This window comes from Cyprinodon tularosa, unplaced genomic scaffold (genome assembly GCF_016077235.1).
Source record: "Cyprinodon tularosa strain WSP-4 unplaced genomic scaffold, ASM1607723v1 ctg2, whole genome shotgun sequence".
Taxonomy (NCBI): Eukaryota; Metazoa; Chordata; class Actinopteri; order Cyprinodontiformes; family Cyprinodontidae; genus Cyprinodon; species Cyprinodon tularosa.
The window spans coordinates 2302035-2319223 of record NW_024038733.1 but is presented as its reverse complement, the minus strand read 5'-3'; the positions used below and the strand labels follow the sequence as shown (position 1 = coordinate 2319223).

Genomic DNA, 17189 nt, shown 5'->3' with positions numbered 1-17189 from the left:
ACACAGAGGAATATGTTTGAATGTTTTATGAGAATTAAAAGCCTCCAGAGAGGCCTCAGTGAGGTAAAGTATGTTCAGTTACAGCAGTGTTGTTTTTGAAAAAGGAAGTAGCTAAAACAGTGTTGCTTTGTTACCATCTGGACATGAGGATGCTCCTAGAGACCACTCTATCGTGGAGCAGACACATTACTGTTTTTTGTATTTATGAGATAATATAAAGCAAAAAATATGTGTCTAGTATGGAAGTGGAGCATAAAGTTTTGAAGGTTAGAGTGCATTGCCAAGTTCTTCTGTATCACGCTGTATTAAACGGGTTGAGGAGATTTTTTATAACACCATCAATAACTGCCAAACGTTCCATGCAATAAAAAAAATGATCTTAAAAGAATTTTATGTGTTTTTCTCTGTAAAAAATCTAAGTTTGCAGGAAAATGTGAGTCAGAAATGGAGTTTTTTGCCCTGTGAATGCAAGTCGTCCGAGTAAGTGTGCTACTCGGCTTCTCCTCTGCGTGCTCCACTGTATCTGATCCTCCTTGTTGCTGTGTTTGTGTGTGTTGTTGCCTGTGTACAGCCTGTCCTCTCCTTTTTCTCGTATAGTATAACTGGCTGCACACTATTTCGCTGCGCTCAGGTCTCTCCATGCTGCAAACTGGGATGTATGAATCTCTCGCTCTGCCCACCGACACCCGCTGATAATGTTCTTGGTGTATCAGATACAGGCCCAGCCAGCTGTCCTCAGTCATTCTCCCCCTGACAAACACACACATAGTCAGAGTAACACATTTCCTGCTGGCCTCTGATGGAGCTGTGAGATTAAGATGTTATGTGCCTGCGTGTGGACCACAAAGCAGGGCAGAGTTAGGAGGGATCTGTGTTTGTCTGTGGTTGTTATAATGGCCGCCTGTCTCATTAGCCTGAGAGAAGAAACTCTCCAACAAAGACAAACTACAGAAATATTGAATGTTCTCCTTTTTATTTTTTTGCATTTTAAAATCTATGCTTTTCCACACTCTTTAATTTCCTTTTATAAATAAACAAACTTCTGATGAATAATTCAGGGAGAAAACAACTGATTTCAAAGGATGAAGCAATATTTAGACACTTTTGTTCGGGGTTGTGGCAAACTTAATTTTCAGCCGGTTGCTAATTCAGATTTAAGGTTCATTAGTTGAATCCATGAAAATACAATAGGTGACAGTTTTAAATAGATATACAGCTAAAAGACCTGCAATACAATTCATGAGCAACTACAGAAAACTACATCAGTAAGGTTTTTGCTTATTTTCATGGCTTTTATTTGTGACATTAGGCCCTTAGCTCTATTTCATTATGTCTCCCATGAGTATAAAAAGGTGCAGGAAGAAACAGCATTTATTTGTATTTGTTCTTTGGAGATTCTCTGGCAGGTGGAGGAATTTGTACCAACCATCCCAAATATGTAACAATGAAATATTTAAGGTATTTGTTAGCAATTTTCTAGAATAGAAATATATATACAGGTGCTGGTCATAAAATTAGAATATCATGAAAAAGTAGATTGATTTCAGTAATTCCATTTAAAAAGTGAAACTTGTATATTATATTCACACATTACATACAAACTCATATATTTCAGATGTTTATTTTGTTTAATTTTGATGATTACAAATGACAACAAATGAAAATCTCAAATTCATCATATCAGAAAATTAGAATATTGTGAAAAGGTTCAAAATTGATGGCCCCTGGTGCCACACTCTAATCAGCTAATTAACTCAAACCACCTTCAAAAGCCTTTAAATGGTCTTTCAGTCTAGTTCTATAGGCTACACAATCATGGGGAAGACTGCTGACTTGACAGTTGTCCAAAAGACGACCATCGACACCTTGCACAAGGAGGGCAAGACACAAAAGGTCATCGCTAAAGAGGCTGGCTGTTCACAGAGCTCAGTGTCCAAGCACATTAATAGAGAGGCGAAGGGAAGGAAAAGATGTGGTCGAAAAAAGTGTACAAGCAAGAGAGATAACCGCACCCTGGAGAGGATTGTGAAACAAAACCCATTCAAAAATGTGGGGGAGATTCACAAAGAGTGGACTGCAGCTGGAGTGAGTGCTTCAAGAACCACCACACACAGACGTATGAAAGACATGGGTTTCTGCTGTCGCATTCCTTGTGTCAAGCCACTCTTGAACCACAGACAGCGTCAGAAGCGTCTTGCCTGGGCTAAAGAGAAACAGGACTGGACTGCTGGTGAGTGGTCCAAAGTCATGTTCTCTGATGAAAGTAAATTTTGCATTTCCTTTGGAAATCAAGGTCCCAGAGTCTGGAGGAAAAGAAGAGAGGCACTTCATCCACGTTGCTTGAAGTCCAGTGTAAAGTTTCCACAGTCAGTGATGGTTTGGGGTGCCATGTCATCTGCTGGTGTTGGTCCATTGTGTTTTCTGAGGTCCAGGGTCAACGCAGCCACATACCAGGAAGTTTTAGAGCACTTAATGCTTCCTGCAGCTGACCAACTTTTTGGAGATGCAGATTTCATTTTCCAACAGGACTTGGCACCTGCACACAGTGCCAAAGCTACCAGTACCTGGTTGAAGGACCATGGTATCCCTGTTCTTAATTGGCCAGCAAACTCTCCTGACCTTAACCCCATAGAAAATCTATGGGGTATTGTGAAGAAGAAGATGCAATACACCAGACCCAACAATTCAGAAGAGCTAAAAGCCACTATTAGAGCAACCTGGGCTATCATAACACCTGAGCAGTGCCACAGACTGATCGACTCCATGCCACGCCGCATTGCTGCAGTAATACAGGCCAAAGGAGGCCCAACTAAATACTGAGTGCTGTACATGCTCATACTTTTCATGTTCATACTTTTCAGTTGGCCAACATTTCTATAAATCCTTTGTTTTTATTGGTCTTCAGTAATATTCTAATTTTCTGATATGATGAATTTGAGATTTTCATTTGTTGTCATTTGTAATCATCAAAATTAAACAAAATAAACATCTGAAATATATGAGTTTGTATGTAATGTATGAATATAATATACAAGTTTCACTTTTTAAATGGAATTACTGAAATCAATCTACTTTTTCATGATATTCTAATTTTATGACCAGCACCTGTATATACACACATTAGTGTTGCACCAATACCAGTATCGGGCAGGGCCCCGTTACTGCACTAAAATGGTAATATCGGTATTGGCAAGTACCAACAAATAGGGTACCGATACCATTTTGAGAGCCAGAAGTTTATTCAACTATTGTCACCCATTCCAGGTAGGCAATAAAAAGTTCTACTGGATTTACTTTGTATTAGTCTTTTTTCCTGCTTCACAAAGGTAGGCAGCAGCTTGACAAAGCCATGGTGGCAATTATTTTACATCCAAATAGTATGCAGTTCTTGATATATATACACACACACGTTGATTTCAAACAGATGGTATCGGTATCAGCAAATACTGCAAAGCCAGGTATCGGGGCCAAAAAATGGCATCGGTGCAACACTAATATACATATTTGATAATTACTTTATTAAACATACCGAGATGACTTTTAAAAGCATTTTCCTGTTGCTCTGAATCAGGATTTTTAAGTAAAATTCTTATCTGCAAAACCTAATTAAAGCATGAACAAAAACTGATTCCTTTGAAAGTAGAGAAGCAGAGGGCTCCGTCCGAGGCTCAGAGATCCTCAGTCCATCTCCTAAGGCCGTGCCCAAGCCGCCTGATGAAGGAATCTTCATAAAATCACTTCTATAACTTATTTCTATAATCTATCCTGTGCTTCAAAGGCGAAGACTGGAAAATACAATTTGTAAATCAACAGTTTTACATTAGGAGTGACTGTTGATCACACGTGAACCAAGACACTTTAACTCCATGCAGTAAAGGTAGATATTGACTCAGAATCAGGAAAGAGCAACTCACTTTTATGAACTGCAGAATCTGCTGTCATGGCCAGATATATGACTTGACAGACACTGAGAGGAAACATCCAGGGAAAATCTTTGAAAGACTTCCAGAAAGACTTTACTTTGAATTTGCCTGATTAAACAGTTGGCAGTGAGACTCAATGGAAGCATTTTAAAATACTGCAAGTCTTCCCCAATGGTATAGGAGCATAAGGAGTGTGGTGTGGATGAACTCAAGAGTCCTTAAGAGTTTTCGGGAACATGCAGAGCAGCCTGCAGCCGGGTTCTTTAGGCCCCAGCATGTGAGGGGGAATGCCTCACTCCACTGGCTGGTAAGGTGTGAGCTGTCATAGTGGGAGTCATGTGCACCTTCCCACTCACGTTGCAGGGGCAGCCCTGTGAGGGGTGCCCTTCCAGCTTCCACCCCCCACCACCGCCACTGTCCAAACAAGAACAGGCCATCCACACACACACACACACAAGCACACACATCTTATGGCTTGGTGGCAGGGAGGGTGCAGCAGGAGCAACAAGTTCTGTTTGTGTGTGTGTGTTATTAGGTGTCTGCAGTTCTAATAAAGGAAAGCGCTGTGTGCCTCTCTGCCTCATCAGATGGCTTTGCTCTGCTTTGTCTGTCTGTCCCATTTCTGTCTGTCAGTCCTGAAGTGGAGCTGGGTCGCTCGCAGCCTCTGGATCTTCCGGGGAGCAGCACCTTCAGGAGTCGTCCCATCAGTTTGTCGGTCTCCATAAGCAGGACCCGAGCAGCAGGAGATGTTTGTGTGTTTATTTGACCTGGTGTGAAGAGAGTGCACATAAGACTGTGCGGTGCATGGTGTTTTCCAACACCGCTGGAAATGCTGGGGTGTCCAGCAAGGTTATTTTTGGATCAGTGACAGCGCGTCAATGGCTGCAGATGCATCGCAAAGGAAGGCTCTGAGATACCAGCAGACCCTGGTAGGTGTTTCTACCTTTACCTCTGTTTTCTCTCCCATCCTGAGGCCCTCCTATTGGTCCCGCTATGCTCTGCACCTTTATCCTTGGCCGTTAGTATCTTTTCTGAGAACAAATGAGGGAGTTTTGTTTCTTTTCTTCAACTCTCTTGTTTCCTAAATCAGGTTTTGTGTTCATGTCCTGCATTTTTCATCAAAACAACATTTTCATTGTTTCCTGTCCAAGCTGTACTCCTCTTCTGCTTCTTTTCTAAGCTAGATTTCTCAGACTAAATGTCAGACAAATTAGCAGAACCAGCGTTTTATAACACCCACAACACCAGAGTGAAGGCAGGAAAAAGAAAAGTCATCTCAACAATAAACAGGAGTTATATTGCAATTACTTTTATTTTTCATACCCTCAGTCATCATTTGATCTCTTACCTTCTGTTTATATCCTGAGAAAAATGTTTTTTTTTTTTCTGTGTGGCACCTGTACTTCCACTCCTTCTGCAGCCTTTTAAGTATTTGTGGTTATAAATACTGTATCCAGGAAACCTGAGGAGACAGGTTAGCTATATGTGCTGAGATGTGGCCATGTCACTAAGTCATCTGTTTAAACGCTCATCCGTTTATTTTTTTTCTGTGAGGGCAGTGCAGACTTTCTTATTTTCATCCAATACATTTCTGTTACATATATAATGGAGTTACGGCTTCAAACTGTTGCTTCCTGCAGTTCTGATTGTAGAATATAAGACAAGATAATGAGCAGTCACGGCCCAGAGCAGCTGGGAGGAAGGGTGTATAAATTTGTTAATGATAAAGTGCGGCCCGAAGAGAATTTGTAACCCATGACCCTTCACCATGAGCCCCTTTAAGAACAGCATGTCAGATATAAATAAGAAATCTTACTTAATCACTCTGTTTACAAGCTGAACGCCTCTGCGACGTGACACTCTGTCTCTCTCTCAGGTGCAAAATCTGCTGTGTCGTCTGAGAGGAAATAAAATCCCTTGAGGATTTTTATGTGTTCATGGATTGTTATATGATTTGTTTATTAATCAGGAGCGGAATGCAGTGCCCAGTGTTTTCAGCTTGGGTCTCAGATTCATTTTTACATCTCCCTCCAAGATATTAATACTTCGCTCAGTTTGATGAGTAAAATAAACTGCTGCTTTGTTGATGCTTGGTTTATAACTTGTAAATTCAGTATTCATATTAACATTTTGACAAATGACCACCACAAATGAGTAGAGCAGCATAAAGGAGATACATGTAAATGAATGAATAAATATATATGAGTTTAAAAAGCATTTCCAGATACAAATCTAAATAGAATGACATTCATGTACATTCGGCCCCTTTGCTCTGATAAAATAGAATAAAACAAATCTAATGTTGCCTTCAGAAAAAGCCTAATTGCTGAAAGGAGTTGGTCTGTGTATGATTTCTGTGAAATCTTTAGATTAATAAAAATAACATTTATAAAAAAAAAAAAAAAACAGCATCATAACTATGAACTTCTTGCAGAGCTTTGGTTAATTCGTCATCTGAAAACCGGAAGATCATGCTCTGCTAAAAATTTAAATCTAACTCAATTTTCCTTATTATAAGTACTTTTCTTCTTGAATTGAGCATGTAAGTGAGACACTTTGCCACTAGAATAAGACCATGTAGATTTAAATAAAAACAACTGCAATCTCTTATTTCAAGTGCAGAATTTCTAATTATCTTACTTTAAGGGTAAAAATAATCATTCCTTTGACACAACATCTTATTTTACCTGTTCAAATTATGGGTAAATCCACTTATTTTAAGTAAATTTTTACACATTTCTAGATGTTTTTTACAATGTGGCACCACTCCTACTGTATGCACATCATCTCCTTTAACTTACAGCTCTGGTAAAAAGTGTAAATCAGAAAAGCAGCCACGTTGCCTCTTTGTAACTCTTGTGTAGCTGAAAAGATCCAACGCCCCATGGTTGAATTTGCTGACAGGAGAGGAGCATCACAAATTTGCTCTTCATGGAAGGAATGCTGAAGGAAATCTGCAGGTTTCATAAGCATGTTGAAGACACCGGAAAAGGGAAGAATAGTACTCCGGTGTTACGTTATGAGTGGCCAAAAACAAACTGTATTATACATCAGGATCAACAAAGCAACCTTAGTGTAACACATGGTAGTGGCACCATTATGCTGTGGGAATGCCTTCAGTTTATAGGGGTTGATGCCGATTGGATCTAAAATGTTAGGAAATGCAGGAAGAAAACCTGTTTGATTCTGTTAAAGACTACAGACGACTGTAGAGGTTTGCCCCACTAGCAAAGACAAAGGCAGAGATAAGATGGAACAGGTTAAATCATAGCAGTTCTTATATTTTTATATTCTAAAAAATTTTATATTTTTCACTTCATAGTTGTTTTTCTCCTACAGTCTGAGTAAAATATGTTTAGTTTGTTATTCAAATCTGACAAAATAAGAGTAAATACTCAACCCTACTGAATAATACGTTAATTTCATAGGATGTTTCATCTACTGCAGAATGTTTCAGGTTCCAACATAAAAAGAAAGTTTGAATATTTCTTTCTAAGCTACTGGGAAAAAAGGTTTTATTGAGTCTATCAACCCATCTTTACTAGGGTTACTCTAAACATGGAGGCATTTTCAGGGGTTCCTAACTCCTCTAATATTATTTTCAGTTGGCAATGAGCTACTGCAGAAATACATGAGGGAAAAATTAATGTCCATCTTTACTGAGATTCTAAAGCATTAAAAACTTCATTTGATTAATGAATTCAAAATTTGAATCATATCTGCCTGCTTGGAGCTTCTGGTAAAAAGGTGAGACATTTAAATTACACTTAAAAACACTTTAAATCCTAGTTTAAAAAAATGCAAAGATTTTTTTATATTCATATTAGGAAATATTTAGAAGGTGAAAAGAAACATCATCTTTAGGTCATTAAACTTGTTCAAAAAATTTGCTCAAAAGGTTGTTCAGTTATTTCCTCTCCTATGTCAGTGTGGTTGGCCATGACCAGTAAATCAGCAAATTAAAGCTTGCCGAGCTGGGACTGTTGTGTTAACTTGCACCAGGAGACAGCACTGTCATCGACCCCTGACCTTAACAAAGCGGAAGCTCCCCGTGTGAACCCTCAGGACGCTGACAGACACACTCCAGCAGGGTGGCGGGAACACATTTCTGCTTATTAATGCCATCCAAACTTCATTTTTAAGCCCAACTTGATTAAGCTGGTTGTGTGTTAGAGTTTAGGTGAGACTAGTGAGACAGATCTCATAAGTCTTAAAAAATACAGGCGACTAAATGAGGGGAGGGATATCATTCACCTGCCAAATGTCTCACACGCTGGAACGACTGGGATGTGGACGATTAAGCCATTGAACTTCACACTTGGTGGCTGTCACTGGATGTTTTTTTCAATTACAGACATGGTTACGATGCTATAATGACACCGTTACATCCATGGCTTCGAGATCAGACACCACATTATGAAATAGTGTCAATAACCGGCCATTGTGCAGAGCAAAGGTTAAATCTCGCCACCTGTCCTGAGGAAAAGCCTCCCAGGAGAGACGGACCCGGAAAAAAAAAAAAAACACGACAAACAGTCGCAGAGACTGAAACAGAAGTGTGTCAGTGAACATTGGGTCACACTCCTGCTAAAATTATCAACGAGTAAGGTTGCAGCTCAGGGGTGGGGGTTGGGGAAGAGGGGAGGATTGGATAGATGGATGAAGACACTGGGGTGGTGAGAGGGAAGGTTTAAAGAGGGGAACGGAAAGGGGAAAGGTTGCCAGGAGAGTTCAGATGCAGGTGAAATGGTTTGGACAAAAACTATGTGCAGCATTTCAAAAATGAGATTTCAAATGAACGATACCTTTAGAGAAGTGTTGTGGTTGGAAAAACAAGTGGAATACCTCCTGTAAACTGAGATTGTAGGTTGATTTATGCTGCTGCTGAGGATTAAGAGTAAAATAAGTGAGTGTGGTAGAGGGAACTAATCAGAAGAAAAACTAAGTTATATAAAAGTGTCTAGCTTACTAATTAAAAAGTAAATGATATAGAATGAACTAATCGACTATTTTAAGAGTGTTAATGATGCCGTTAGAGGCATACATGTTAATTTAAATTGTTCATCCTGTTTCCTGCAATGTTTTTTATTTCTACAAATACCTGCAATGAGCAATAAATTCAACAAACTTATTAATAATTAGATAAAACATCAAAATTCATATCATGATTCACAATTAATTTGATCTAAAAAAAGACGAAAACATTGTTTTAACAACATGCATAATTATTCAAAGAGCAACGAGAGATATTCAGTTATATAGTTAGATCCAAGTCATAATATAATCATCATTCTCACTTTAATTAGATATTGGTACAATGTTTTCCCTCTAAAGAAATACAGAAAGTTACATCAAATCAACAATGTGAAATAAATTTCTTAACCTGTTCATTTGACAACAGTGGAAAACAACAATCCCTTTTTGAAAGAAAGACAGCTTTAGCAAGGGCATTAACATAACACTACTGCTGCATAAGTTATTGTAGTTGGTGAGCAACTGTTGGCTGTTTGTTTGCAATCCAGAAGACGTGAGTTTGATTCCAGCATCTTCCTGCCGCATGTCTGCGGTCAGGAGGCCTAACTCCAAGTCCCCTACCAATCATCATAATATATTTCAAGAATTTTATGTAGGAGAGTAGCATGTGTATGTTCAATTTAAAAGGGAAATTTAATCTGGAACACCCTTGAAAATCAGATCTATGTGCCTAAATGTCAGAGCCATACCAAAGTGCTTTACTCAAGGTGGTGAATACTTCACCAGTGGTTAAACTTTTAGTTGCACTTTAACAGCTGCGTAACATTTAGTCAGTCATACATGTTGTAGTTTTAAGTGAGTATAAGAGCAGATGTTATAGTGCTGTCCTAAAGGGTATAATGGCGGACTTTCTTTTTCCAGATTGAACATCAAAATAAGTGGTCATCCTAATTGTCAATCATTCTGGTGATATGTTTATGTAAGGCCACCCTGCATGCTCGTCCTCTGTTATCCTTTTCTGCGCATCCGCACTTTTATGTGTGAACTACGGATTCAGCCAGTCATTGAACCTCACATTTCTCACCCTGGTTCTTCAAAAATGGCAGAGAGTCTTATAAGGTGGCCACAGATCCTTATGTACCCCGCAAACATTTCCACATTTCCACCACAGCACACATACATATACAAGCATGTCATTACTTTTTTTATTGTTCCAACTTTTCATACATGAATAAGGGTGAGATGAGATGCATGTGAGCGACCGTCTTATCATTGCATTCCCACTCCCGCACGCGTTTAATAGGCGTTCCCTCTCAGGAACGGGTACAGGAGTGTGCATGTGCATTTCTTTTTAAAGTGGAGAGGGCATGCTTTTTAAATCCTCCACTATACCTTTAAGCGCACAATACACCAGCCAGAGAATAATGTTTTTGTCTATTTTATGGTTGCAACAGTGGCCGTCTTAGCCATATAAGAACAATTGAGAATACAAACATCCATTGGGAAAGTATAGCTCCATCACCTTGGAGATAACATCACCTTGGCCTCCCAAGTTTAAGTTCTGGGGTAAATGGAGCGCAGCATAACCTCAGGTTTACACAGAAAAAACAGAATCCTTTACTTGTTTATCTCCAATTCACAACAAATATTACCAAATATTATATACATACATTTTATTCATATATAGTTGTACACATAATCATATTGGTTAGGAAATATTGACAGATTCAAATTCACTTACATAAATCATATAACCATAATAATAATACTGTGTGGTCAAGTTTAGTTTATTAAGCCAGTTGGTATAAAGTTTTCTGTCCAAGAAAGAAAGCTTGGTTGATTGTGTCACTAAGTCTGCAGCAATCCCCCCTCTGATCAAACAAACTGTGACAGGATTGTTGATGGCAGCAAAAGCATAAATGAAAACGCAATGTCAAATCTACATTGAAAAAATAGCACAGAGAAGCACCCAGATGCTGTTAATCCAAATCACTTGATTACCTGATTATCAGTGAGTGTGATCAACTCTGCACAGGAATCTGTACAAGTGTCTTTTCACCAGGCAGACTTAACATAGACCGTAGAGAAGCAACCCGCAGCTATAAATTATTACACAGTGAAAACAAATATTCACAAGTAAAAACCATGCTAAACACTTACCAATGTTTTCAGTAGTGGACATTCGAGCAACTTCACTCCCAAAGGTCTGATGAATAGCACAATGACTTCATATGAGATACAACAACAAAGTCAAAATAGAAGAAGAAAAAAAAACCCAACAGATTGAAGAATGAACACGAGGAGAAAGACTATTCTCTCACAAATGCATATGTATACACAAAAAGATAATAAAAAATGTTTTGTTTTTTGTTTTTTTTTGTTTTTTTAATTGGCAAGCCTGAAACCAAAGTAAAGATTTGTAAACCAGACAGTGAACACCTTACTGTATAGTAGGTATCAAGCATGGTGGTGGAGGGGTGGTGATTTTGGATGTTAAATAGCTACAGGGAACCTACAGAGTCACTGAAAAGGAAACCCAGCTGTTTCAAAGCATTTTCTAATTGCTCATTTTAAATTGAATTATTAAAGAGAAATTGTAAATTGTATTTATTAATCCATTATTAATGTTGACATCTGTGTCCCTAATTGATCCTGTTATCCACTTATGGATGTGGGCGTGGTTTCCACACCGGTGTGCAATCAATGAATGGCAGCAGCTCATTCACAAAAATGATCGCATGCAGGCCAAACGAAATCTCATGTCTCTGTGTCGTATATTGCCTCTGTCTTATACCGGCTGATCAGCTCTTGTGGCGATGGCTGCGCCAACAGGTTATGGGCCCAGTAAAGAGTTTGGGAGCCGATGGAATCGCTTATATTTTGACGGAGATGAAAAGAATTATGAACTGTGGGAAACCAAGTTTTTGGCGCACTTATGTCTGCTTGACCTCAAAAGCACAATCCTAAGTGAAGCCCCTGATGAGGACGCTCAAGATGCCGAGGAAGACGCCAGTAAGAATGAAGAGGCCTACGCAGTTCTAATTCAAGTGCTGGATGACAAAAGTTTGTCCCTTGTCATGAGAGACGCTGCTGATGACGGCAGGAAGGCGCTGCAGATCCTCCGTGACCATTACGCAGGGAAGGGGAAGCCGCGCGTAATAAGTTTATACACGGAGCTCACATCTCTGCAAAAAGGTGTGAATGAAAGCGTCACGGACTATATAATTCGTGCAGAGACTGCTATTACAGCGCTGCGTAATGCAGGAGAGACTTTGAGTGACGGCTTGCTGACTGCAATGATTTTAAAAGGCCTACCTGACGCATATAAACCATTCTCTGTACATATCACGCAGAGTGATGAAAAGTTGACCTTTGCTGAGTTTAAAACCAAACTGAGGAGCTATGAGAGCACAGAAAAGTTTGGCGCTTCTGGCTCCGCAGAGGACAGTGTAATGAAAGTCAGAGGGAGAGACACCTGGAGCAAGCTTACCTGTTTCGCCTGTGGTCAGAAGGGCCACAAAGCCGCTGACTGTGCGTCAGCTGCTGGAGAGCGCAGAGAGTCCAAGCAATGGTGCAGTTTCTGTAAGAGCGCAACGCACAAGGACGCACACTGTCGGCGCAGAAAGCGGGACAAAGTGAAGCAAGCGGTGGATGAGGAGGACTACACGTTCGCTTTCAAGGTTCAGCTGGAGGATGTCCCGGTCCAAGGACTCAAGGCGAAGGGTCTGATGGTCGACTCGGGTGCTACAAAGCACATCATCACTGACATCGACAGGTTTGAACAGTTTGATCCAACTTTCAAGCCTCAGAGTCACACATTGGAGTTGGCTGATGGAGAGCGCGCCACTGGTGTTGCGCAAAGGAAAGGCACAGCAAAAGTGCGTCTAAGAGACAGTAAAGGCCGCATCGTGGATGTATCGCTGATGGAGGCGCTCTATGTGCCATCATTCTCCCAAGACATCGTTTCTGTTAAAGCGGCTACAGCGCAGGGAGCGACAGTCATCTTCAAAGAAGGACAGAATCGACTCATCCATAAGAACGGTACAAGTTTTGATATTCACACACATGACAGACTGTTCTATTTTAGTACTATGGATGATGCTGATAAATGCAATGCGTGTTATGATATCAGACATGGCATGAAATTTTGGGACACTGTAATTATGATGATGTCTTAAAGTTGGAAAATGTAACAGAGTGGATGAAAATTAAAACGAGAAGTGAGAAGCCCAAAATGACATGTGAAGTGTGCATCAAAGGCAAATTTGCTCAGAGCCGAAATAGAGATCCAGATGAGAAGGCAAAGGGCATTCTAGAGCTTGTGCATGCAGACCTGGCTGGCCCTATAGAACCAGCAGGAAAAGATGGTTTCAAATTTGCCCTAGCATTCACTGATGATTATTCTGGAGCGGTGTTCACTTATTTTCTAAAAGCTAAGAGTGACATTGTTACAGCTACAGAGAAGTTCATTGCTGATGTGGCCCCTTATGGCAAAATTAAATGTATAAGGTCAGACAACGGAACTGAATTTACCTCTAATGTCTTTCAGTCTTTGCTCTGTAAAAATGGCATTCGACATGAAACTTCAGCTCCTTATTCACCACATCAGAATGGGACAATTGAGAGAACGTGGAGAACTTTATTTGAGATGGCTAGATGCATGCTTATTGAGAGTAACTTGCCAAAATACATGTGGACTTATGCAGTACAAGCAGCTGGCATTATCAGAAATAGATGCTACAATAAACGTCTTGGACAAACCCCATATTTTGTGTTGACTGGAAAGAAGCCGGACTTATCCAAAATGAGAGTGTTTGGGTCAGAGTGTTATGCTTACAAATATGACAAGAAAAAGTTGGACACACGCTGTGAAAAAGGAATATTTGTTGGATATGATAAATACAGTCCAGCTTATTTGGTTTTCAATCCGGAGACAAGAAAAGTAACAAAAAATAGACTTGTGAAGTTTGTTATAAAAAATTCTATTAATTGTGACACTCAGACAGATGATGACATTTATGAACATTATGAAACCAAAAAGAAAGTGGATATTCCACAACCAGAACTGGATAAGACAAAAGCAATCCCACCTGAAGTGAAAGTGGAGGTGAGTGAGACAAAACTGGAATGTGACAGTGAGAGTAGTACTCGTTATCCGAAGAGAGAGAGGAGAGCCCCTCGCTATTATACAGATTGCGACTACAAAGTGAAATGTGACGAAGATCTGGAAGTGACAAATATTGATTATTGTTATCGTGTGACTTGCGATGTTCCCAGACTTTAAAAGAAGCTTTGAGCTCTTCTGAGTCAGAACAGTGGGCCAAAGCCATGAGAGAGGAAATGGACTCTTTAATAGAGAATGATACGTTTACATTGACAACCTTACCAGAGGGTAAACATGCAGTGGGGGGTAGATGGGTTTATGCTGTTAAAGAAAATCCAGTGGAAACTATTTACAAAGCCAGATATGTAGCAAAAGGTTATAGTCAACTGGCTGGTTTAGACTATAACGAAACCTTTTCACCTACTGCTGATATGACCTCTGTTCGTGTTCTGATGCAGCTTGCAGTACAGTACAGTTTGGAGCTACATCAGATGGATGTTAAAACAGCATATCTCCATGCCCCTATAGACTGTGAGATTTACATGGAGCAGCCTGAAGGGTTTGAGGTAAAATCTGAAAGAGGAGAAAAACTGGTGTGTAAACTGAATAAGTCACTATACGGTTTGAAGCAGTCAGGACGAAACTGGAATAAGATGCTACATGACTTCCTTATTGAAAATGGTTTTGTTCAGAATACTGCAGACTATTGTGTTTATTGTAAGACAGTTGGAAATGAAAGAATCATTCTGATTATTTGGGTTGATGATCTTCTTCTTGCAACGAGTGATGTTGAAATGCTCAGTGAAGTGAAGGAAATGTTGGGGACCAAATTCAAAATTAAAGATCTTGGAAGATTAAAACATTTTCTTGGCATTGATTTTGCCCAGACAAAAGAGGAAGTCAAAATGAATCAAAAGAAATACATCACAAAAATTCTTGACAGATTTGACATGACTCACTGCAAACCACGGACAACACCGTGTGAAATGAAAATGACATTTGACAATGAGGGTGAACCTGCTGATCCTAAGAAATACCGTGAAGTAATTGGAAGTTTGATTTATCTAATGACATCTACTAGACCAGATCTAAGTTTTGTTGTTAGTAAATTATCTCAGTACTTGTCTGAACCTAAAAAACAACACTGGGTGGCAGCTAAACATGTTTTGAGGTATTTGAAATGCACTATGGATCAAGAGTTGTGTTTTAGAAAGCAAGATGTGGATTTAAAGCTTGTGGCCTATAGTGATGCTGACTGGGCAGCTGACCAGAATGACAGGCGCAGTGTTACTGGTTACTGCTTTAGTTTGTCTGAGACTGGGCCTGTTGTTTCATGGAAATCTAAGAAACAACCCACAGTTGCTTTATCAACATGTGAAGCCGAATACATGGCTCTATCTGCTACAACTCAGGAGAGCATGTATCTTGTAAATCTATTGAAAGGAATGGACACTTTGAACTTTACACCTGTGAATATTTTTGAGGACAACCAGGGTGCTATTGCCCTATCCAAAAACCCTGTGACTCGTCAGAGATGTAAGCACATTGACATAAGGTACCATTTTGTCCGCTCTGTTGTATCTGATGGAAAGATTGTTCTTCATTATTGTCCCACGGATGATATGGTGGCCGATGTTTTTACTAAACCTGTAGCAAAAGTCAGGATGGACAAATTTAGATGTTTTCTTTTTGGCAGGTGAACAATGGACTGTACTTTTGTGAAATGAAGTTGAATGTACACTGTATGTAATATTTGTGTCAATTAAGGAACAAGTGGGGGTGTTGACATCTGTGTCCCTAATTGATCCTGTTATCCACTTATGGATGTGGGCGTGGTTTCCACACCGGTGTGCAATCAATAAATGGCAGCAGCTCATTCACAAAAATGATCGCATGCAGGCCAAACGAAATCTCATGTCTCTGTGTCGTATATTGCCTCTGTCTTATACCGGCTGATCAGCTCTTGTGGCGATGGCTGCGCCAACAATTAAATAATAGAAAATTAATAAATCTAATTATAAATACCATCACTAATCACACATTTAAAAAGATGATTCCTTATTCCATTTTCTTTTTTAACTTGCATATTTAAATCCTTTTTGAAATTGCATTTTTTTGTTTTTTTACTTTACCCTCTCCATTAAAAGGTAAAGAACACTGAAAAGCAGTCTGACCAATCACTGTTGCTCCTCAGATGTAACCAGCTCCCTCATTGGTCATTTAACCAAGTGTGGCAGTCTAACAAATGAGAGAGCTTTACTAGTTTCCAGTGTGCTCTGGGACCAGAAGGGTCACGGAAAAGGGAAATCGAGCAGGTAAAACAAAAGGAAAATGTAAGTTGAGAAGGGTAAATGGAAATAGAATAAGAAATAACCTTTTTAAATGTGTGATTAAGAAAGGTATTTATAATCAAATTTATACATGTAGGTTTTTAGATCTCTATTAAGAAATTGATAAATATATACAATTTTAAAAAATCCTCTTTAATAATTCAATTTTAAATGTGTAATTAGAAAATGCTTTTCAATCTGATTTCAAATTGCCTAATTTAAATTTTAATTTTGAAATGTCTGGTTTTCTTTTATCAATAAATAAAGGTAGTTTAACAAGCTTTTAAATATTAAGTGTAGCTCTGTTTCTACATATTACATTAGAATAAATGTAGCCTTTGTAAGAATCACATAATTTCATAATATTCCTTTGAATAAAACAGTATTAACAGAAGAGAGCAAACCTCATTTTTGCTGTGACTCCCACTTTCTTTCCCTATGCAAAATCCCTCAAATACATTTTGTTTTGGTGCTGCTTATGAACAGTTTGATGTGAAAATGGTATAGGCTTGACTAAGCAGCATGTTAATAACCTCCAATACTGCCAAAATCCCTCTCTTGGGGCTAATTCCAAGTCAGCAAACTCAATATGTTGTCATTGTGCATGTTTCTAACCAGACACAACAGAAATCACTGTCAGACACAATAAATAATCAATTATTCAACATAGCAGATCAATGTTGAAGGTGATTACTGTATAATGCAGCTCATTCCAAACAGACTGGACATGGCTGTGGTCTCCTCTCATTCAGCAGGTTTTATTTTCATACCTGCTGCTCAGGTCCTGCCTGCTGGTATCATTTATTACCTCGCTGCAGGACGCCTCTGGACCGGCCGTCTGACTCAGAAACTTCCCCT

General features: G+C 39.3%; 1 protein-coding gene across 1 annotated transcript in view; it reads left to right on the top strand.

The window, feature by feature from the left end:
- The first annotated feature begins 4402 nt into the window (after positions 1-4402).
- Positions 4403-17189, top strand: part of clcn1b (chloride channel, voltage-sensitive 1b) — a 48677-nt gene continuing 35890 nt past the window's right edge. The window contains exon 1 of the mRNA XM_038284438.1: positions 4403-4852. Within this exon, the coding sequence (XP_038140366.1) occupies positions 4802-4852 (51 nt within the window). The 5' untranslated portion in view covers positions 4403-4801. The remainder of the gene's footprint in view (positions 4853-17189) is intronic.